Source organism: Amphiura filiformis, chromosome 4 (assembly GCF_039555335.1).
Source record: "Amphiura filiformis chromosome 4, Afil_fr2py, whole genome shotgun sequence".
NCBI classification, from domain to species: Eukaryota; Metazoa; Echinodermata; class Ophiuroidea; order Amphilepidida; family Amphiuridae; genus Amphiura; species Amphiura filiformis.
Genome location: NC_092631.1, coordinates 73,631,219 through 73,656,337, shown reverse-complemented (window position 1 = coordinate 73,656,337; position 25,119 = coordinate 73,631,219). Strand labels below are relative to the sequence as shown.

Genomic DNA, 25,119 nt, shown 5'->3' with positions numbered 1-25,119 from the left:
ATTAAGGGGTAAAATCTTACAATTGCCTTATCTCGACATCTGTAAGGGGTGTGGGGCTCAAACTCAACAACAAAACTCATGACCAGGGGAACATTTTACAGGGGTCAGGTCAAAGGTCATGCAGAGGTCAAATTTTAGAAATGCATTTTCTGGACATCTGTAAGGGGTACAGGGCTCAAACTCCGGGACAACAAACTTAATGACCAGTGGAAAATTTTGGAACACTTTCCAGGGTCATGTCAAAGGTTAACTGGGGTCAAATCTTATAATTTAATTTTCGGGATATGTGTATGGGGTATGGGGCTCAAACTCAGTGACAACAAATCTCATGTACAGGGGAACAGTTTGCAGGGGTCAGGTCAAAGGTCATGCAGAGGTCAAATTTTTGAAATACATTTTCTGGATATCTGTAAGAGCTAGAGGTACGGGGGCTCAAACTCTGTGACAACAAACTTACTGACCGGAGGAACACTTTGGAATGCTATGCAGGGGTCAGGTCAAAGGTTACCTGGGTCAAATCTTAGAATTTAATTTTCTGGGCATCTGTAAGGAGTATGGGACTCAAACTCGGTGACAACAAACTTCATGACCAGGGGAACATTTTGCAGGGGTCATATACCTCCAAAACACCAACATGCCCCAGCTAGGTTTGTGGTCTATGACCACCATTTGCCACTAGTTCTTTCTTTCTTTCTTCTGTCAAACTTTTAAGGAGCCATCGTAGCCATATGCTTTAAGCCAATGTGACCATATTTGGTCACAAGGACCATTGGGTGGGGGCACAAATGTTACATGACCAACTTGGGGTCAAAGGTCATCCAAAGGTCATTATGACCAAAATGTGATTTTCACTAAAAATGCTTCTTCTTCCACAAATTACATAACATAATGTCGTCACTAGCATACCTGCATTGCCTTTAGCCAGTGTCTAAAAGTTGTACAAAGAATTGGGGTCAAAGGTCATTAAGGGGGTAAAATCTTACAATTGCATTATCTCAACATCCGTAAGGGGTATGGGGCTCAAACTCAGTGACAACAAATCTCATGTCCAGGGGAACATTTTACAGGGGTCAGGTCAAAGGTCATGCAGAGGTCAAATTTAAGAAATGCATTTTCTGTACATCTGTAATGGGTACGGGACTCAAACGCTGTGACAACAAACTTAATGACCAGAGGAATATTTTGGAACACTTTGCAGGGGTCAGGTCAAAGGTTATCTTGGGTCAAATCTTACAATTTCCTTTTCTGGACATCTGTAAGGGATATGGGGCTCAAACTCAGTGACAACAAATCTCATGACCAGGGGAACATTTTGTAGGGGTCAGGTCAAAGGTCAAATTTTAGAAATGCATTTTTGGACATCTATAAGGGGTACGAGGCTCAAACTCGGTGACAACAAACTTAATGACCAGGGGGAATATGTTGGAACACTTTGCAGGGTCAGGTCAGGTTATCTGGGGTAAAAATCTTATACCGTAAATTCATTGTCTGTAAGGGGTATGGGAGCTTAATTTCGGTGACAACAAACCTTGTGACCCGGGAAACATTAAGGTCAAAGGTCAGGTCAAACGGCCATTAAAGGGTTACATGCCTTGCGATTGCCTGCGCTCTGTGAGCGCAAATTATCTCTAGTTACACTTTTGCTGGAATCACTGAATGGGGCTTTAATATTTATGTATAGTGATTCTTGCAAATTTGTGCAATATTGTTTGTTTTCATTTGTATTTTTAATATTTCAGTAAATAAGTCCTCATGTTAAATTGTTACGTATTGGTGTCAATTTAATTATTTAATTTTGATACATCCTAAAAGAGGGCATACCTCAACAAAGGCATGCTTCTGTGTGTAAAGGTTGTGGGTGGGTGGGCTGCATGAACAACCGTTTTAAACAAACATAAACACAAACATGAACCTCAAAAATCACTGATTGTGCCAATAAATGTTGCTAATTGAAGTTTGTTTCTTGATATTATTATAATGTCTCAATACTGTTATGGTGATTTAAGTTTAGGTCCTATTTCATCTTTCCTAGTTGGTATCACTATAAGCCACCTGGTATCATGCATTAGGTTGTAGTCCTCACCCATGTGTTAATGTCAGCTTAAAGTCATAATGTACGATCTTATAATATGATTTGGTTCATTTTTTCAAACCTGATTTTTTGCATATTTGTAATGTTTACACATGTCACAACTTGCACCTAAATGGAATCAGCCAAATTTGTTGTGTTTGTAGGTAAACAGAGCAAAGTTTGACATAAAGTCATAATTCAAGAAATTCTGACTTTATGTCCGCCCATACAATGTAGAACTGCGTGTTAAACGGCCAAAATAACAAGTAGTGTTTCTTTCATGTTACCTCGTTATTTCAGCTCAAAATGGACAGAAACCATTCCCGATCATTATTACTAGTATTATTTTAGCATTTTGAGTATATAATGACAAATATAAAATTTGAAGGAAATCGTACATTAAGCCTTTAACATGCATGTGTACTGTACATTGTCTGTATCAATTATGTTCACTCACAAGTTTATTATGTTGTATTCAATATTAAATGTAATGTCATGTAAGGTCATTAATTAGCTGCTTCTTTGTGTGATTTACTCATCTCTTTGGTGTGTGTCCTGAGTGTTTCCCCAGGTAACATGGAGTTTTGTAGTTCCAGTAATCATTGGCGTATCTTTTTAATGGTTATGATAACTGGGCAGCAAAATGCCAAAGTTACTCCACAAGAATACTAGCTTTAAGTTTAAAGGGTGTAGAGGCCTGTGAGTTGGCATCGTCATTGTGTTCTATTTTGTTATTCAGATTTCCTTTTACAAATTAAGCATACTGCTAGCCGTCCAGCGCGTATTATTTTGCACAAGGTCCACTGCACAAGCTTGATGTCATGCGTGTATACGCGATGGTTAACACTGAAAAGGAACCTTGGGAAAAATTATAAATCCCCAAATTTATCAAAATTATTTTAGAGCTTTGTGTTTAGCCTAACATTACTTTCAATAGAAACCTGCAAGTTAAAGCTTAACTTGAGCTGAGCCGATAGCTGCACATCACCAGCTACAAGCCAATTCTGTTGAAAAAGCAGGGCAAGTCTTGAATCAAAAGATTGCTTTAAGTGCTTTACACGCAATACGGACTCTTTTGTTCTATTTTGCTCCACTGTTTTTGATGTATAGCGCTGTAGATGAAATACGTACAGTAAGAAAATGTCAGATTGTAAATATAAACCTGTATTTTTAGATAAGAGTATTTTGAGCTTACATACATGTGTATACGCATATATGTACCATATGTTAGTTGTTACATGTACATGAATGTGTGTAAGGGGGTACTACACCCCTGGCCAATTTTTTGCCTATTTTTGCATTTTTCTCAAAAATTATAGCAACTTGGTGACAAGTAAGATATGTATATTATAGGGGCAAGGACAACATATACTGTACTGAAAATTCAGCAACTCAAAGCAAGTAGTCATTGATTTATTGATCAAATATTGGTTTTCCCTCATTTTTGACTGTAACTCCACAACTGTTGTTTGTGCTGAAATAAAATTTCTAGTGCAGTAGTTGTAGTCCTTGCCCCAATAATATACATATCTTACTTGTCCCCAATGCGCTATAATTTTTTGAGAAAAATGCAAAAATAAGCACATAATTGGGCAGGGGTGTAGTACCCCTAAATGTAAGCTTAAGTACTAACATAAAAATTACGATGAATCATTTCAATTGTCAAGTTTTTTTGCACTCACTGTTAGGGCTCCTGGCATGATGTGGTAATGGCCCAAGAAGTGCTGTTGCCTCATCGTCATTTATAACACCCCTACGACCGGCATTAGTTTCTGAAGACATTAATTTGGCGAATATATTCGATCACAAGCATTTGCAGTTTTACTGCCTTGTTTTGATTTACTTGTACCCGGAAGTAAACACGTGTCCTTCCAAGTCATATGACTGGTTCGTGGTATTGTTTCGCTCCAATCTCCAATTATGTACTTCGTGAAACAAACGAATTAGTGAGAACCAGCCACGATGTAAACAAAAATCATGCAATGATCCATTCCTGTCAGATACCGTCCGGCAATTGATGATTTTTGATCACATAGAGGATGTTAAAATCAGCCGATAACCATGATAACAGATAATTAAAATGAAGGAAAGGTTATGAAATAAAAACAGCGGTATACAATGACTGACAACAATCAAACTGAAGAGGCTCCCTTGCTAAGTGCATCGCGAGGAGATCCAAATATTGATGTACCAAAGAGTGAGTTTGTTTTGAAGTACATGACTCATGTCATGAGTAGCTTAGTTTTAAGTTTATAGAGACAGTTTCAATGTTTTCACTGAAAATATTTCAGGACCACGGTGCACGGTCCACGGCACAGAGTTTTGTAGAGAGAACTTTTAACCATTCTTTTTTCTAATCTGACTGTAGCTTTCTGTGGTAGTGTCAATAATCCTTTTTCAAATTGGCTCTGAAAATGTGAGTGGTAACACCATTGAGCTATTATTAGAAGGAGAATCCACAAACCCAGTTCCCTTTGTACTATGATCGTTATGAGTCGATACTGAGCAATCAGGTATGAATGGTGCACTATTGATTTGCTAAGCTTCTGATCTATTGAGCTTGGCCGGTTTATGAACCACCGTTAAGCAGAATGACGTCATTTTTACCCACAAAGCATTGTGGCCGTGACCATAACCAAAGGAAAACTATTTACTTACTTTCATCTTGGAAACTCTAAGACTGTGGTGAACCTCCTTTCTCATGGAGTTATATTTGTCCCAATCTGATTTCCTGCGGAAGTCTTTGCAATGTTATAAAGTCTCTGTTTTCTTCTGCACTGACGTCTCAGCGTTCTACTAAACCAAGGTAAGTTATATCGTGTCGATGACTGCTTATGAGGGACATAGTCGTCCATGATCTGAAGGACTTTCTCGTGGAATTTTGTCCACTTTTCTTCCACACCAAAACCAGCCGTTTCACCACTATACTCTGGTAAAAAGTCTTGAAGACAGTTCTGTATCTGTTCCCAATCAGCCTTGTCTCTGAGGTAGACCTTCCTTTTAACTTTCCTTTTTCTAGTCGGTGTAATGTTGATGTCCACAATCACAATAAAATGATCCGCAACTCCATCAACCACCGCTGTCTTGAAAATTGATTGATGATTGTTTGTAAATACCAAGTCCAATATGTTTCTCGCTTCATCTTGCACCCGAGTTGGTTCATGCACCATTTGACTCAGTCCATGATCCTCACCCAGCTCGATGAGTTTTCTAGCTGCTATCCTGCTGTAACCACTTTTATTGGTGACAGATAGATTAGACCAATTAATGTTCGGAAGATTAAAGTCCCCGTTGAGCATGACATGGTGAGTAATAAGCTTATCACCCAGTCTGGACAATGCAGCCGAGAGATGATCAACATGATCTCCTTGCGTATCCTCCCGCGTTTATATGCAGTACCAATTATCAAAGATTTCCTGCCTTTCACTTGGATCTCTGTCCAAATCACTTCACAATCACCCGAGTTATCCTGGATTTGGGATGAAATAAGTTCTTTTTTAACTGCTTGTAGCACCCCACCACCATTTGTCACTGTCTTGCGGTCTCTTCTGTACACCACATAGCTGTCTGGAAAGATTTCACTACTGCTAATGTCAGAGTCTAACCATGTTTCTGTGCCACAAATTACATCAGGCTGGTGAAGTTCAATGCCTCAACATCGGCAGCCTTGGCGCATACACTCCGGAAATTTACTAAAAGAACACGAAGTTTGCCATGACTCCCTTTGCTCACTGTAGGTCTGGATGGCTGTCTTCTCTTGGGCAATGATGATGTATTGGTAGAGTCTCTGTTCGGTTTTACATGCATCGTACTTACGGGTGTCTGTTCTTCGACCTCAGAATCCTCGAGTCGAGCAGAACCGAAGTCCGATGATCCCCAGTCGGGCAACCTGGACAAAACCATTGTGTATCGGAATCTTGAAGAACCTGGTAACTGTGCTCATCAACATCCACACAATGTGTGTGGAACCAGTAATCACAGGTGTCACACTGCAATCCTTGGTGGTGATTTAAGACAGGATTTAAACACGCAGCACATGGGGCTGCAGCCGCCACAGTACCAAATTGATTTGTCTTTAACAAGTTTCTTATAACAATTGTCACTAACATCAGTACATTTCAGATGAAACCATTCACTGCAATCATTACAATTTAACTTTCTGGCATTTCTAAGCATGACATAGCCACATTTACCACAGGTAACTTGGCAGGTCTGAGACTGAGGCTTAGTAGGCCCTGGGTTTACTTCTATGTCCCCACACAAAATGATGCACACAAAAGATGTTGGTCTAGTGATATACTTCTCTGAGCCTCTGATTTCTTTATGAGTTTTAACCATGTCCAAAGCGAAGTTTTTTAAGTTCAGCAAATGCGATTTCCAAATAGGGCTTCTCCAATACAATGTACACTTGGAGATGTTTTCAGGCAATAAATCTGTATCAACACCCGTCTGAATTCCGCAGGAGATTGAATAATTGCCCTCTCTAACACAATACAGTTCTGGAATGTTCACCCTCGTTATTTGTTCGAATCCTAGAAACCTTACCGGAATCCACGTGTTGTTGTCTTGAGATTCATCATTTACCCTGTTAACTTGATGGATAGTTGGGAAATACAAAGCCCGCTTGTTAGGTGAAATGTAGCCAACACAAACACCGTCCGTCTGAAGGTATCCAGCAAAGATTTCCGCTCTGTATACATCCTTTCAGCGGTAGCAAAATTCCACAACCAAGCAAAAATATCCTCAGGCAAAATGGCACCGCAAATGTTCACACAAAGGAAAGTGGGGTATTGCACTAAATCACTAATTTAACACAGCTCGAAACACCAAAAATAACCGAAATTCACACCAAAATGAACACCAAATGTTTAAAAGACGTCACAGCGTCGATAAAAAGCCAAATAGGCGTTAAAAATGTTAAAAATTTAAGATTTTAAAAGTCTTTTGGGAGCAGCATTTTTGTTTCACGTCCATCCACCGCGACAGCACCCTCATTTTATAACGCCAATATTTCTTATGGCCAAGCTTGGCAGATCGTAGAAACAACATTGCCAGTCTTTTTTTCCAAATCATTTCCACTGGTTTAAAAGTCCCGGAGACATCCGCCAGTATTGGTAATCACAAGCAGAAAAAATACATAAATTCACCGTAACTTTGGAAGGAAATGAGGGAATTCGATCAGGTTTTCGCTAGTAAATCAACTTGAACTCGGAAACACAATGACGCAATCGAAGAACAAGTGACCGATCCAAAAGGCCACTAATACCATCAATTTCCGATACGGGTCACCGGGGGGGGGCGGTTTAAATTAAATTTGAAAATAGATGATCGATATTGTCGCATAACGATCATAAACATCAAAGGCCGTGTTTGAGGGACTGCACTGATTAAATCCATTCAAGTGATGACTCGTGTTGAATAGCGTAATCGGCCTAACCCTATCTCCTTCTATTAGTAGCTCGATGGTAACATCATTAAGGCCATAATGAAAGTTTTAGATTTGCGTCCACCGCCCGCATGCTTCGAAACCTACCGCATCATGCGCATGAAATTTTCATTATTTAAAAAAAAATTCATTATTCCCACACCACAAGACTCTGAAACAAAAATTTCAAGTTCTGGATCGACAAGCTGCTTGTGAACGCTTTACTTGTGCAATAATCGGCACTGCACATAGGGCCTCCCAGTAATAGAATAGGCCACATCCACTTAAAGCTTCGATCTGAGCACACATGAATATACCTCTGTTCAATGCATTCACTACGGTACTGAAAGTAATAAAGAAAAATGAAATGTACGCAAATCTAAAACTTTCAATCCCATGTCCTAAAATATAAGTCTGTCAAAAATACACAAAATTTTAATACAGGACCTAAAAATGCAACTGCCTTGGCAAAGTCAGCATGCTAACTTTTGCCCATGAAAAAGCACCACTGCATCAAACCCATATCTCATTATCTGTTAAGGCTTGTATGTACTCTTGACCTTGCAGAAAATATTCCAAATAGCAGTTCAAGTTCGGAGAAACAAAATGATGGAGTATGGTCCAATTGTTTTTCAATTTTATAACTTTTGATTTAGCCCTATATGAATTCATTAATGATGATGATAAAAAAGTTATTTAAAAGCAACATTGCCAACTGTTCTAATATGAAATGTGACCATGCTTTCTTCTAGTTCCAGGATGTATTGCCACCCGTCATGTTTTCGCCATCTTTGCCTTCTTTGGATTTGTCAATGTCTACATGATGCGAGTGAATCTGAGTGTGGCACTGGTTGCCATGGTAGAATATACGCCAAATTTTAATTTGACACCAACAAACCATAATGACACATGTCCTCCTAGAGGAGACACAAATAGTTCAGATCATAGCAAGGTAGGTTTGTAGGCCTATTTTCAATACTGTCATTTGTATCCTTATAAATAAACCAACTGTCTCATTTTCTTTTGAATGTGTTGTCCGGGGGTGGGAGGGGGGCACTCACCAGTGTTGGAGGACTCGGGACTCGGACTCGGACTCGAAGTCCGGACTCGAGTCCTTTTTCAAGGACTCGGACTCGGACTTGGACTCGGAAGCTAAGGACTCGGACTCGGACTCGGACTCGGACCCCAAGGACTCGGGGACTCGGCTTCGAGTCCTCCTCGAGTCCGGCAAAATAGGGTCTTTTTAGGTCTTTTATTTTTGTTCATTGTAAACTTCTTCTTATGCTTGATCAATGATCACATCACATGATTAATTTAAGCAATTTTGCATGCAAATAAATTCAGTTTGTAAATAAAAGTACGACCAAAAAGCAATTGTTTTCAGTTATATCTTTAATTGGTTAAATGGATTTTAATCATATTCGTTTGTTTTGACATGACTGTTTTGTTAGTGCAAGTCTAGAATGTACATGAATAATAAATACCCTGGGGCATTCAAGTTAAATTTTGGGTTTGCTGCGCCGAACTTTGGGAACTAAGAACTGATTTGGGGCAAAATAGGGGCTTGATGAACTGAAATTTCAACATTTTGTGGAGGTCTGTGAACTAAAATTGGGCCAAATTATAGTCTTTGAGCTAACAAATTCAAAATGTTTCCAATATGATCTAAAGAGCTATATACAATTTCCAGAGTGTTAGGCTCAATGAACTGGAGCATGATGCAAATGCGGGTCTTAAGGAACTGCCGGAGAACCTGCAAAAGGGACCCTTGACCGCCGCACATACCCGTACCACCTTTATATGTGAGTGACCCCCCGCCGTCCCTGGAATAACACTGCATAGGCCTACAGCCAGATCCAACACCCCTTCGTTTAACGTATTGACGTCATATTTTGATTGTTATATTGCATCTTTTGCCTCTTTAAAGCACAAGCCTAAAAAGTTACTGTGAGTCTGTGATTATTCTCTGTTTCCATGGTTTCCAAGGTATGCTACCTAAGGGGCTGAGCAAAAATTATGAGCATTCCATGGGGGGGAGGTAAATGAAGCTAAAAAGGCCAAAAACGGGCTAAAATTAAAGAAAAGTGTGGAAATTGGGACCACAAAAATGCTGGAATTCTCATGCCTTATTTTAAGGTTTGTAAATTGGGATCCCCAAAAAATGGCATGTGCAAAGGGGTGCAAAGATTTTTGGCAGGCCGGGAGGGGTGGGGGAGCGATTTTTGGCAGGCCGAGAGGTGATAAACATTTTTTGCAGTTTCACCCCTCCCCGGCTCCGCATAATTATTGCACAGCCCCAAAACAATACCTGGCATGCTAGGTATGACTAGCACATTATGTATTTACATGAATATAATATAGAACTCAAATTCTGGTTAAGTATAGGCCTACGTTGATAAAGTATTGGTGAAACTCCGGGGCTTGAATTTGATACGTAAGGACTCGGACTCGGACTCGAACATTGAGGACTCGGACTCGGACTCGGACATCAGAAATTGACAGGGACTCGGACTCGGACTTGGACTCGGACACCAAGGACTCGGACTCGGACTCGGACTCGGATGATGAGGACTCGACTACAACACTGGCACTCACTGAAAATTTGTGATGGGGATGTGCGGCCACATTGAATCATTGACCCCCATTTTTCACCTCCCTTTCACCCAATGACCCCCTTTTTTATTTTACTGAACCCTGTCTCACCAAATGACCCCCTTTTGTTTTTCTGTTCTCAAAAGACCCTATTTTGGGGAAATTTCCGATAATCTCTCACTGAATGACCCCATTTTTTCATTATTTTTCAAAACATTTTAAATTGTTCATTTTTTTTCCTTCAAATTTTGATTAAGTTTTGAAAATCTTTATATTTTAACCCAAAATTTGTCCCAGCCTCACTGAATGTCTAAAGACCACCTTTTTTGGTAAGATTTTCACAGTCTGGAAAGACCCCTTTTGGGGGAGCCTTCTCACTGAAAGAACCCCTTTTTGGTGTCTAGGCTCTCACCGAGAGACCCCTAGTTTCTGGGCACCCTGTATGTTGTATTCCAAACCAGACAGTTTTTATTGGTACTAGTAATTTGTTTTCATTATGCTTATTATGAAATTACAAGTGATACTTTAATACAGTCTGTGAACTTACAAAGATATCTTGTACTGGTATCATTTATTTATTTTATCTGCAGTTCCTCTTTCTATATGTTTTGGCTTTTAATCTTTTATCGTGATTGTACTTTACACTTCTCCTTTCCATCATTAAATTAGGGATTCATTCATGTTTCATCATTATTCATCAGTAGTATTCATCACCGATTAACAACGATGCGTCCACGTCATCTGTGTGGTTTACTTCACGAGGGCAGCTTTAGCTGCCCAAGCAAAGTAAACCATGCAGACCAGTGTTGGAGGACTCGGGACTCGGACTCGGACTCGAGTCCAGCCTCGAGTCCTTTTTTCCAGGACTCGGACTCGGACTTGGACTCGGAAGCTAAGGACTCGACTCGACTCGGACTCGGACCCCAAGGACTCGGGGACTCGGCTTCGAGTCCCCCTCGAGTCCGGTAAAATAGGGTCTTTTTAGGTCTTTTATTTTCGTTCATTGTAAACTTCTTATGCTTGATCAATGATCACATCACATGATTAATTTAAGAAGTTTTACATGCAAATAAATTCAGTTTGTAAATAAAAGTAGGCCTACAATCAAAAAGCAAGATTGCTTTCAGATATATCTTTAATTGGCTAAATGGATTTTAATCATATTCGTTTGTTTTGACATGACTGCTTTGTTAGACGCAAGTCTAGAATGTACATGAATAATAATAATACTCTGGGGCACTCAAGTTAAATTTTGGTAGGGGTGCGCGGCGCCGAACTTTGGGAACTATAAGAACTGATTTTGGTGCAAAATAGGGGCTTGATGAACTGAAATTTCAACATTTTGTGGAGGTCTAAAGTTGGGCCAAATTATAGGCTTTGGAGCTAACAAATTCAAAATATTTCCAAATTTGATCTATATCTAAAGACCTACAATTTTCAGAGTGTTAGGCTCAACTTATGAACTGGAGCATGATGCAAATGTGTTAAGGGACTGGCGGAGAGTCTGAAAAAGGACCCCTGACTGCATCTTTTGCCTCTCTAAAACACAAGCCTAATAAGTTACTGTGAGTCTGTGATTATACTCTGTTTCCAAGGTATGCTAAGGGTTTCCTAAGGGTAAACATTTTGTGACCGATCGAAAGGGAGGGTGGAAGCAATTTTTGGCAAGCCGAGAGGGGGGGAACAAGCAATTTTTGGCACATATGGGGCACCTTTCAAATAAAACGCTCTAAAAAGGCTTAGAAAACAGTACGGAAACGCTTACATAATACAGATTTCCTGCTCGCTGCACTCGAAACATAATTATCTAAACCATTTAAGGTTTGTAATTGGGATCCCCAAAAATGGCATGTGCAAAGGGGTGCAAAGATTTTTGGCAGGTCGGGAGGGGGGGAACGATTTTGGCAGGCCGAGAAGGGATTTATCAGCATTTTTGGCAATTTCACCCCTCCCCGGGCTCAGCATAATTATTGCACAGCCCAAAAACAATACTAGGCATGCTAGGTGGGACTAGCAAATTATGTATTTAAAAGAAAATAATATAGAACTAAAATTCTGGTTAAGTATAGATAAAGTATTGGTGAAAACCCCGGGGCTTGAATTTGATACATAAGGACTCGGACTCGGACTCGGACTCGAACATTGAGGACTCGGACTCGGACTCGGACATCAGAAATTGACAGGGACTCGGACTCGGACTTGGACTCGGATACCAAGGACTCGGACTCAGACTCGGATGACGAGGACTCGACTACAACACTGATGCAGACATGCCGGACATGAGTTGTTAATCTGTGATGGACAACAGTGAAACATTTGAATTCATTTCAACAACGAAAACAAGCTAAAGATCGTCTAATTCACATGGAATGTCCGTTTGTCATTTCCACTTAACCTTACAAGAAGATCGGCAGTTTCTCTGTTGATATCAGCAATAAGGAAAACTCACAAATGATTGACGTAATATTTAGCTGCTACCTCCAACATAAAAGAGTGTTTATGTTCAAGCATGACAAATTTTACGCACCCACTGGTAATGCGTACACGTAACCTTGCATTCTCGTATATACACTACTGGACTGTGGATCACCGATTAACAACGCTTGACTCCTGTACAAAGATATAGGAAGAGTTGTTGAATGTATCTTGATAAAAGTCATAGAAAATTATCAGCAGAATGATATTTAAAAAAAAATTTAACTTGATCAGAATTATTTAAAGAATTTGCAAATTTTACAATTTTAGCACTCAGAGTTTGATGAAAGTGGTGTCAAAATGTTCACTGTAAAGGTTTATTTGATGATCTGAGCATGTGAAGACCAGTGAAGTATTGTGGAAAGGCAGATCCAGGTTTTTGAAAGGGTGTCACTCTAGAAAACAAATGCAGGCATGTTTTCATAGCAAATGCAACACTATTTGGCCATTCGGGGGAGGAGGGAGGAGCCCTAGGGAGGTAGCCCCCCTCTGAGTATTTTTTCCAAAAATGTTGTCAAAATTGTGGGTTTTTTTAAAGAATTTAACGTTGTTGAAAATCAGTGCCAACCTGACATTTTGTTTTCAGAGCACTGCTGCTACATACTCCTGGGATGAGGACACTCAGAACCAGATTCTTGGTGCTTTCTATTATGGTTACATCCTCACACAAATCCCTGGTGGCTGGCTTGCAGGAAGGTTTGGTGGCAAGTGGATCTTTGGTTTAGGTATCCTCTCTACATCCATCTTGACTTTGTTAACACCTTTAGCAGCTGGGGCAGGAGTAGGATGGTTTATTACACTCAGAATACTGGAAGGGATTGGTGAGGTAGGTCAAGCAACTAATTATTGTTCGTGTGGTGTCTGGACCAAGGTGTATGGGGACAAAGGCCCGCCCACCCCTGCTCAAAAAATACCTTGAAAAACAGGGAAAAAATATGAGCATTAGGGTTAAGTAAATGGAAAAAGTCCACATAATATATTTAATCACATGCAAAACCCCTAATGTAATCTTTTTTCCAAATTAACTGTGAATGATCGTAATGATCGTAATGATCTTAGCACTTGAGAATAGGTCCAGTGGTTCTCCAAAGTCGCCGAAAACTTAAAACTTAAAACTTAAAATTAATAAAAGAAAAAAAAATTGATTTTTATTTTTTTACCAATATCAGATCGGATTGGATATCGGCTGTTATTATAAAATCGATATTGGATCGGTAGACAAATGCCATATCGGTTGAGCCCTAATCATCAGTGACATAAAATACATGTACTAGTGTCTAATTGGTGTCAGCATCTTAATCCTTAAATTATTCATGGCCTCTCAAATAGCATCAGAGAGAGTTGTTGAATGCATAATTATGGAAAACATTTAGTGTAACCTTCACCCCTAAAGAAGATGACAAGTCCTACATTCTAATATGTGTTACGACAACAAGTGTTGCTGAGCTAGTCAAATCCAGTTACGAAATCATAACATGACAATATATATTAGAAACTTGATGAATTGTTAGATATGTTTACTCATTCAATTAGTGCAAAACAATGCACTGTTATGGACCGGCCACAGGACCCATAGACACTGGGTGTTGTGTACAAGAGGTGTAACAGAATGTTGATCACAGTGCATTAATGAATCATGATGAGCATAGTTTGTTATGCTCCCATGCCATTGAAAAATTGTTTCTCACATTTCTGCACCACTATATCGGTGTATTCTCCATGATTCATCCGCATATTCAACCTGTATTTTCATTTCATTCAGGGTGTCACATTTCCAGCCATATACGCCATGATAGCCCATTGGGCACCACCACTAGAACATACCAAACTCATCAACATCTCCACATCAGGTTCCATGTTTGGAACGATCTTTGCCTATCCTATAGCAGGAGTATTATGTGATTCCAATTTTCTTGAAGGCTGGCCATCGGTCTTCTACCTGTCAGGTTGGTAGATGGTGAGGTGTGTCATGGATTTTGACTCAATCAGTTAATCAGTTATGGTGCTCATAATGTACAAATGTGGGACCAGAGTAAAATCAGGACTTCTCTTCTGAATGTCAGAATTACCCCTTCTCTGTGTCCTGGTGTCAAAAGGATGCACTTGTCTGCTGCTACATGTGTCTCATTTTAAGGAATAAATACCAGACTCGTCTCAAGTGGAGGTCACTTCAAATCATCTCAGAGTCATATGGTTTAGGAATACAGAGAACATCCTTAACCATGTGACTTGGGGATCATTTGAAGTGACCTCCACTTGAGATGAGTTTGGTATTTATTCCTAGTTATTATGTGAAATGAGACACATGTAGCAGCCGACAAGTGCATCCTTTTGATATGGATGTAGAGTGGTACGCATGAGAGTTTACAAAAAATGTTGTAAAAGGATTAGATTTTGAGCATTATAGTGGCCTCATTATTTTTTGCCAAAAAGGTCCATTTTTGGTGACACTTCCGTCACCCATTTAGGATTGGCCATTTAGGGCAGCAAATAAACTACCATCAGATACTCTGTTGTGAGGGATGCTTAAGGAGCATGGGTTACACTTTGATGCTCAAGATACCCAGCCAGCTAGGCTTGGTTTACCAGCAATTAATTTCTATCACTAGTCTTGTTGAAGTGCAAAATATTTGACATTGAAAAGTTTGTTTTTTTTTTAATAACTGAGCCTAAAGCTAGATGCTAATAGATAGTATTTCCCAGTTGCACTGTCATCTCCAAAGTTAGCCTAGCTACTGCTTTACATAATAAAATTCATATAATTTGTCCATTTGTATGTAATGTTGAATGTCCTTTTGATTTATTTAAGAAAATAAAGAACTCAAATGATCTTATGTCTTTCAGGCGCTCTTGGTATTTTATGGTTCATTTTCTGGATGCTATTTATACATGACACTCCTGAAAAACATCCGAGAATATCACAAGAGGAGAGAGAATATATACAGAAGAGTAAAGGCTCTACCAAAGTGGTATGTATTTGTTGAGGCTGAAGTAAAGGGATCATTTGTAGAATTGACAGCATGATTACTTGTATTACTTGATTACTTTGCTTGTATGTGCATACAATGTACATGTGTACAAACAATTTATGATTAAGCTAAACTAGTCATTTGCCGCTACTATACTCTGATTAGCTTGTAATCGACAGGACTCATATCATCGTGAATTGACATAGAATAGCGTACGTGGAGCATGTGTGGCCGAGTGGAGAAGGCGCCCGACTCATAATCCATAGGTTGCGAGTTCGAGCCCCGCTCGTGCCAACATGTTGTGTCCTTGGGCAAGGCACTTTGTCCTCATTGCCTACTGGGGGATGGGGTTGGGTTTGGTTGGATGTTTGTATAGTTGTTTGTTTCAATGTTGCAATATTGGCGCTGATTAAGCTGCTGCCTGCAAATTGCATTGTGTCTGTTTAGGTGTGTTTAATGTACAATTCTAGCAATTTGACCTGCGGGTCACCATTAGAGGGTTTTGTTTTTTTTTTTTTTTTGTACAGACAGATTAGCTAATTATACGTGTAGTAACAAAAAATGAATAATTCTTGCCTATTACAAGCTGATCATAGTATATATTGATTTTGATATATAGCCAGTAAAAGTATTCAACTTTGTTACATTAATGCAAAAAAATCTAATTTCTGATGATTTTTTGTAAAGATTGTCTGATTTAGGAAATCACTGATAGTTCCACTAAACTCTTATTGCAAGCCACTAAATGCTGTCTAAAATGTTTGTTAATCTTTCCCTTTCAGACTACCCTCTATGTTCCGCTATTAGCTATGTTAACTTCAGGACCAGTGTGGGCTATAATAATCTGCAATTTTGCCTATAACTGGGGTGGTTATACACTTATTACAAATCTACCAAATTATTTGAAGAACATCCTCATGTTTGACGTATCTCAGGTGAGTAAAGCAACAAACAAAGCCTCAGTGTACAGCTGAAACCTTAACCCCATGAGTACTATGTGCTGATTGGTTACAAGCAGTGGCGGATTTAAGCTGTCAGCAAGTCAGCAGTTGCTGACAAGGCCCCCCTGTTATTTTGGCCAAAGGGCCCCCTGCTTTTTTTTCTTTAATTGTTTTCTGCAAGGTTCAAAGGTGCGATGTGTAAAACAGTACTGAAAAGGTTATAATAATATATATTCTATTCATGTCCGCATTTATAATTCTTGAAAAGTTTCATTAAATTTTTCCCGTTTTGGCCACAGCAAGAGGTCAAAGGTCAAGGGCCCCAGGGGCCCAAATTTAATATATTGGAATACAATTTCTATAGAATCAGGACTACGAATTGGTACCTAGAGCATCTAGTATGGGTCCAGGGCCCCCAATGTTAGATATAAGCGTATCATCAAAGCTGGCTCTAAAACTACAAAGGACCCCGTATGTGGACCGTGATGCACTTATTAAGCCTAAAAGGTCTTTCCCATTAGATATGAATTTTGCCAATTTTGGTCCAGATATCCAAGATCAAAAGTTTCCGGGGGCCCAAATGTCAATACAAAGGGCCAGTCGTTTCTCAACTAAAATATGATAACTATTCATGGGTACATGAGTTCCAAAGGTCAAATATTATAGGCCCACTTGGCCCTTTGTTTTAACATTTATGCCCCAGGGTACATGAGCCTCATAATGTCAAATATTATGGGCTACAGGGCCCAAATGGGCCCAGGCCCAGGGCCCCCAAAATCCCCGCCCATATTACCTTGTGCAACTTCCTTTTTAGACCTTTTAAGCCAAAATAGGGTAAAATTGCATATTTTGTCCGTGCGAGGCGTGCACTGGCCCTATATATAGCAAAATGCACTTCATTTTGGGCTAAAACAGACCCCCAAAAGGCAAATCCGGCCCTAAGGTGCATAGGCGTAGATCCGGGGGTGTATGGGGGATAAATTCCCCGTTTTGCACCATGTTTTAACAGTTTAGTTTTAAAATGGCAACATTTTTCGCGCTACGCACGCATTTGTGCAATAAACTTATTTTGTCGCCAAAAGGTTCTGGATTTAAGAATTTTTTCCAACCCCACCCCCCCATGTCAAAATTCACGCGTACTAACGTATTGGCTTCCTATTCCTTGAGGTCAGATTATGATATTAAAACTGATTCTGGACCTTAATCTGGGATTTTGCTTGCTTCTTGACTATCAAGCAAAAACAGAAAAGGAAATATTCCTTGTTCATTAGTACCGTTTAAACACTCACAAATCTGATAAACCCTCGATTTGGGTATAGAATAGTGTGAAATTGCAAATTTTCGCTCGCTTTGCGCGAAATTTATGTAGGCCTACATCAACTTTTACTTCATGAAATGAATTAATGTTCGCGCACTATGCGCACGTATCTCATAACATTGGGCCGAACTAATGATCACTACCAAATTTTGTTCTTACCCTCCTCCCGACAAAAATTCAGGCACGCTATGCGATCCTGATTTCAACTCTTAGTACTATTGGGCCCCCAGGATATTTTGCTGACAGGGCCCTTTTCCTTAAATCCGCCTCTGGTTACAAGAAGACTATTATGATTTATTGAGCCAATCAGCATCATGGTAAGAATGGTGGTAGGACTGAAGGAGCTTAAATATATAGAAGGTGTATTTTAATTGGTCACTCTAATGGCTGTATCATATAATTTACCAATCAGAAACGCTGTAAGAAAGGCAATAGTTCTTAGATCGTCAGGATTTTTGCATACTGATGAATGCTGGATTACCATAAGTGGTCCCCATAAATTGGCAGCCTGATGTACCAATCATGATGTACCATGTGATTTGCCAAGTGCATGGCCAGTGGCGGCGCTATGGGGGGCATGAGAATAAGCTGAATTTATACTTCATCGCTGAGTGATGAACGATTGGTATTATGACCAATGAGGTAGGGTGCTTTTCCCAACACCCGGCCCTGATTTGGTAAAACGATCTAACTTGAAATTTGGACATTTTGAGATAAATCCATATCTTGGGTAATGTGAGTGTGCTCTTTCCATTGGTGACATCCTCAAATCACCACCATGCTTCATTATGAAGATAGCAGAACCTATCTTGACACTTTTTGGTCACTTTCTGTGTATTTAATATGGTAAAATATTCTCAAAGTTAGATCATTTTACCGCATTAGCCAAGACCCTAGGGAGCGCCAAACAAAGCCTAACACATTAATGCTAACACGGCAAAACAACCTATCTCAAGATAGATCATTTTACCAAATAAATGAGTCTCGCTATGTTTATTTTTGTTACGAGGTAAAACAATGTAAAAGAATCTAACTCCCTAAAAGTGGTTGTTATTTCAAAATTACTCAACCAAATTAGCCAAATATTTGCAAATAAAAAGATTTATATATTTTCTAAGATATTAGATGTGTTTGATAATTTATTTTATTCAAAAAGAAAAACGTCAAGTGTTCAATCTTAAAGGAGTATTTCGTGATCCTAGCATCCTCTGTTTATGACATTTTTCAGTACATATCCACGAAAAAAGCCTATTCCCAAAATTTCAGTTGATTCCGATTTTGCGTTTGCGAGTTATGCATGATTATGTGTATTACACTGCTCCATAGACAATGCGTTGTAATTTCGTTCTGGTGCACCAGAACGAAATTCAAATTTCACGATATCTTTGCAAAACGAATTAATCTGCAAGAAATATTTTGTACATAAACATTATGTAGCCAGAGGTTTCCAGTGATATAAAAATCTCAACTTTTTTTGAGAAAAGTGGGGGATGAGGCTGTGGATCACGAAATGCCCTTTAAAAGCTCTTTTTCTCAAAACAGCTATTTCCAAGTTAGATCATTTTACCAAATCAGGGCCGCACCACAAAAAGCATGTTACTTCATTGGCTAGAAACCAATCGCTTGTTGCTCAGTGATGGAGTACAAATTTAAATTTAGGGTAATAAGGCCTCCATAAGTGCTAGGGTGCAGATTGTATTATTCCGACTATTCCATTATCCATACATATGTAAACATGTTTACAAAGCGCCAAATAACAACAACAACATTAACTACAACCACAACCTCAACAGCATAAGTCACTCAGCACCAAAATCAGTGTTTATAGTCCGTCAACTCAGAAGTACAAAGTATTAAAATAGACCTCGGAAACTGGAGGTATGAGAATAATTATTTCAGTGCAATGTGTGTGTAAATGCTTCTTTGGCGCCCAACTGCTGCGCAATTTGTACTTGCCGAGTGCACCACATGTGACACAAAGCATTGACCCCCGATGCCCCAGATTTGGTTTGTCTTCTAGGTTGAAGCAGTATAGGTCATGGGTGGCCTGGAGCCAGCAGGTCATGTACAGCCCTCATGAATTTCAAATGCAGATTGCAAAGCATTTTCTTACTAAGATAACATGTTTAATAATACAAAACTAATTTAGTAATATGCAGCCCATCAACTTGTGGAACTTTGCAATGTGGTCCTCATATCCAAAAAAGTTAGCCACCTCTGGATTAGCTTCTATATCAATCTTACATCACTTTTATTCATTAAAAAGGAAAACAAAAATATGCAAGTCTTGATCAGTGCCCCATGTTGATGGTGGCACGCAAGACATAAGTTTAAACACACACAAATACAAGACATGTTATAAAACTTTGTATAAAAAGGCATAATATAAAATTACAATCAGAAGAGTAAAAAGAGCAGCCTAAAACAGACCAGACACCCAGATTAACAATATAAAAATATTAAATTTCTAAAAACGGTGGACAAATCCAGGAAGGCTCTTGTTTTGAATGAAAAATACTGAAAGATGAAACAATTGCCAGTTTTGAAAGATTATCCTGAATATTTTGAAGGATGTCGGGTTATTGCACAGTTTCAAGATTTCGTTTAAACGATGAATATTGACTGGAGTAATTTATCCTCTTGAACCTACTTCTAAACAAATAAGACTAACTTCCGTAACCAGAGTCTTCAATGTCAGCGACCAGGGGGCATATTTATTGCACTTTCGAACATGAGCTTTAGCAACGTTGAATTCAAAAGGGACAGTGAGCTCAATGATGACTAATTTTAATGTTTTTCCAAAAAGACAAATATCAGGAACCAGGTTTGTAGTTGAACATTCAAAAGGAATTGTTGTGGGGGGTGGAATGTTAGTTGCTCTGGTTACCAAGTCGGACAAAATTTGGGGAGGACTAACATCATTAATAAAGCCCAATTTTATGGTTTTGACAATATAATTGAGAATGTTGTTGTGTCTCCATGTGAACGGACCTTGTTCAAGGGAAGTTTTGCAATGGTTAAGCACGTGGTGGAGGGTCTCACAGTTCCCGCAAGTTCTGCATTTATCAGATGCTGCTTTGCCCCATCGTTTGAGATTGGTCTTATTATTCATTGTGTCACCAAGGGCATTGACCAAAAATTTCAGGACACCGTGGGGAAGATTGTAAATAATGCTCTTCCAATGGTGACATGTTGTTTCTAGAGCAAGAAGATCGAAAAATCGCCCTTGGACAAGGAGAGTTTTAACATGCGAGTGCCACATTTTTTGAACTTTATCTTTCAGATAGGTTTTAGCATTTTTTTAAATAGTTTTGAGAGGAGTGTCAACAGATTTATTTACAATTTTAAAACCGATTCACTTTCATGAGTTATAGATTTTTTCCTAGTCCAGGATTGTTCCCTATTGAGACGAGTGTCAAGACAGTGGTTGACAAGGGGACCTCCTTTAACTCTAGAAGAGATGTGCGCTGTTAAATGAGCTTCACGGTACAAATCCGAGATAGATTTGATGTCTAAACCTTTTGGCATGTGAACGAAAGCCATGGTGCCAGGGTGGGGAATACCAAAAAATGTCTTTAAATACCTGTTGGCAAGGGCATCCAGCTTTTCAAGAAGGGATGCGCACATGTCGTTCACAGTAAAATGATACCTCAAGGATGGAAGCAAATATTGTACATAAATGCGAATTTTATATTCAGCACGAATGGGGGAGTTTTTGATGTTGTCTAGGCCCGATGTCAACATCTGTCTGACATACTCGTAAATATCAAATTCTTTGTTATTATAAATGATTTCATTTTACATTTCAGAGTGGATTTCTATCTGGTCTTCCGTATGTTTTTCTATTTGTGGTATCAGTGATTGGAGGATTCCTTGCTGATTTCCTACGCAAATCTGGTATACTTAGTACAAATAAAACTAGGAAGATATTCAATAGCATTGGTAAGTGAATAACAGCTCTAAATGTTTGGTCATCTGGTATAAATGATCAGATTTCTTTTTTTTCTTTTCCTTGATAGACTGTGACAATTTGTACTACAGGTAAATGAAGTAATTCTTGGCCAGTCTCAAACATTGTGAATGCTAGTGGCTCCGCGATAAACACACGCACATATAGCGCGGTACAGAAGAAGTATACACACGCTTTATATTGCGTACAGGCTTAGTACGCTACATGGACGCAACACGAATGTTCAAGCTTGGCCAAGAATTTCTTAATGTACCTGTAATCTGTTGTATTTTCTTTGTTTCAGGTCTAATCTTATCAGGATTTGGTGTGGTTATGGTAGGCTATGTAGGCTGTGATACAGTACTTGCCATGCTATACCTTTGCCTTGCTAGTGTAGGCCAAGGCCTAGTACAGTCAGGACACTCAGTGAATCATTTAGACATAGCGCCTAGATATGCTGGCTTACTGATGGGCTTCTCCAACTCAGCTGGCACTGCTGCTGGCTTCCTGGCACCAATTACAGTAGGTGTGCTCACAGAAGACAATGTAAGTTCCTTGTTCTCTGTCTGTAATCTGTCTGTCTGTCTGGGTGTCTGTCTGTCTGTGGGTTCCCAACCAATGGTATCATGACCTCAATGAGCTCAAAAGATGGGGTCACAAGATTATAAGGGGGACATGCGGTCCAATTTCAACATGAGGATGTGGGGGGGGCGGCACTGACTTTAAAAGGTGGTTAAAACCGGCCCATTTAGTGCCTCTTCAGCAGTTCTTAAGACTTCCAGTTGGAGCATACTTCAGTTCTTATGACCCCAGCTCAAAAGAAAAAACTCAAAATGTAAGTTAGCAAGCCAAAACATTGAGAAAGTTTTCATTATTGATTATTTTCAACTCTATAGTAAAATAGAACAAGACAAAATTCAGTTCCCAAGACCCCCCAAAATTGAAAAGAATCGGATCTTAAGACCTTTTAATCAGTTTCCAGGCCAATTTGTTATCTCATTGAGTTCCCAAGACCCAGTGCAGTGCTTTCTGCCACACACCTATACCAAATTTGAGTGCCCCAGGGTGATGGGTCTGACTTTCAAAAACCAGGGTCACCTACAAAGTCAGGTTTGGAGCTTCTGTTGTACATGCTTTCTATGTTTGTCTATGTATCTGTCACTTGGTCCATTGGGGCAAGGGAAAATTCCCAGTTTCTTATCTCTTGACCCAAGGACTGAGAGCAAAATTGTTATTGTACATAAACAAATTACAATTATAAAGTACATGAGACCAAAGTTTCAATGTGCTGTACATCAGATAAAAAGCACAAACATTTGATTGTTGGGAGTGGCCTTCTTTACTTTCTCTTTTCTTGGTAGTTTTTCATCCTTTTAACTATGTAGTCTAGAGTAGCCGTGCTTGTGCAATTGCATACTTCTGGACCATGGATTTTCCATGGACCTCAATATGTGTCCCTTCTGGATTAACCTACAAATGTAGGTAAACAAACAAACAAATATGCTTGTCTCTCAGTTGCCAGTCTGTCAATCTGTATATTTGTGTACCACTTTGTATATGTCTTTCTGAAAGTCAGTCAGTCACTCCATCTCAGCTCTGTCATTATCCCTTTCCCTTTCCCTTTCTTATAACTCAAAGAAATTGTATTCTCTTTCACCCCAATTACAGTTACCAAGATAACTATAACACTGTTCCCATTTTCCCCATGTACAGAACACCATCGGACAGTGGCAGATAGTCTTCTGGATATCCTTTGGTTTCTTCATGCTTGGGTTTATCGTATTCCTTCTACTAGGCTCAGGCGATGTCCAATATTGGGCATTAGATGACTATGTACCAACTATTGTGGAAGACTACGAGACATCTACAACTCAGGGTGTTGATGATTATAGCATTAATCCTGATATGCCATCGTATTTCTCTAAATTGAGACATTGAGTATGAAAGTAATATGAATAGTTCAGATGGAAAAATATACAATTTTCATAGTATTGACCTCTTAATATTTTCTGGTATTTCAAATTTAGAAAACAAATACATTAAAGAATGCTGAGAGCACATCAGATACACCAAATTGCATTCTGAATATGAGGAATGTCTTTCTGATATCAATAATGCAAATTTTATGGCAAATTATTAAAAATTGATATTTTATATATTTTTGATATTTAACAATCCTCAAAGTAAACTTTATAAATCTAATGATATGTACTTACAGTGTATGTAGCTGGGAGGAAAATCCAGACATTTGACAATTTTGACATTTCATATTGAAGATTATAGGTCTTTTCTGGGAAAATTTTTCTTGAATAAATGTCAAAAGTTTTGTATGATGGACAGCTTTTACTCCCAACTACATACACTTTAAGTACATATCATTAGATTTATAAAGTTTACTTCAAGGACTCTTAAATATCAAAAATATCAATTTATAATAATTTTCCATAAAATTTGTATTATATCGCAAATCTCAAAAAATCAAAATCAATTAATATCAAAAAGACATTCTCATATTCAAATTGCAATTTGATGTGTCTGATGTGCTCTCGATCATGCCCCACAAAAAATACTGTGCAAATGTTGCAATCCGATCTCTCAAATGTTTTTCTTTTCCTAAATTTGAGATATCAGTAAATATAAGTGGTCAAATGTGATGCAATCAAGCAAAATCAGTCAGAACTTGGAAATATTGATTTTGAGATATAGCCAAACAAACAAAATATTTCCTTTTGTTTCCTCTTATTTTGGAAACTCTTTAATTGCTCATATCTTTGGAACTGGTTGTTCAATTTTAATGGGGGTTTCTGCATAATCCAGCTTTGTAAATGCTTTTTACTATTCCATAAGAAACTGAAAATTTGATATTTCCGAGTTCCGACTGTTTTTGCTTGATCGCATCACAAATGTGATCTGCTACCACAAAATCAGCTTAAAGTTGCCGCGACTATATACTCATTTTGTTGAGCTGGTAGTTTCGAGATATTTGGTCTGACTAAGTCTATATTCTTTGTTTGCCGCCACCTGTATAAGCCAGTAGTATTATCCTCTGTGAATGGCCCATTGTACCCACATTCACAAAGAACACACAGACATACTCAATGGCTTTAACAGATGAGTGAACACCGGCGCAGTAGCCAGGACGTTTTGAGTGACTATAACACCTTGCGACTTTACGCTGATAGCAGGTCACAAATATGAAAAATAAATTCCAAATTGTGTGCTACTTTTGATCATAGTTTCAAAAATGTACCTTGGAATTGTTGTCTGACAAATGAACATGCTTGAGATCCTAGTGAGATCAAACAAAAATGAGAAAGATGATTCTGAGATTTTCACCTCATAACAAGTATGCAGATTCTTTTGTTTTCTAGTTTTAAGA

General features: G+C 38.8%; 2 protein-coding genes across 2 annotated transcripts in view; one reads left to right on the top strand and one right to left on the bottom strand.

Moving 5' to 3' along the window:
* LOC140151396 (sialin-like) overlaps positions 1-3,894 on the bottom strand; it is a 41,286-nt gene extending 37,392 nt beyond the window's left edge. The window contains exon 1 of the mRNA XM_072173725.1: positions 3,754-3,894. Within this exon, the coding sequence (XP_072029826.1) occupies positions 3,754-3,853 (100 nt within the window). The 5' untranslated portion in view covers positions 3,854-3,894. The remainder of the gene's footprint in view (positions 1-3,753) is intronic.
* A 176-nt stretch (positions 3,895-4,070) lies between these two features.
* On the top strand, positions 4,071-24,096 carry LOC140151397 (sialin-like). The gene is made up of 9 exons (XM_072173726.1): positions 4,071-4,268; positions 8,249-8,448; positions 13,150-13,389; positions 14,326-14,509; positions 15,408-15,532; positions 16,315-16,467; positions 21,601-21,733; positions 22,045-22,286; positions 23,454-24,096. Exons 1-9 carry the CDS (start codon positions 4,190-4,192, stop codon positions 23,676-23,678), a joined length of 1,581 nt encoding a protein of 526 aa, XP_072029827.1. The 5' UTR covers positions 4,071-4,189; the 3' UTR covers positions 23,679-24,096.
* Positions 24,097-25,119: the final 1,023 nt, after the last annotated feature.

Coding starts and splice junctions, on each gene's coding strand:
- LOC140151397 (XM_072173726.1), top strand. CDS start 4,190: ATGACTGACAACAATCAAACTGAAGAGGCTCCCTTGCTAAGTGCATCG. Junction 15,533..16,314: donor GTAAAGGCTCTACCAAAGTG/GTATGTATTTGT, acceptor TTTCCCTTTCAG/ACTACCCTCTATGTTCCGCT. Junction 16,468..21,600: donor TCATGTTTGACGTATCTCAG/GTGAGTAAAGCA, acceptor TTTACATTTCAG/AGTGGATTTCTATCTGGTCT.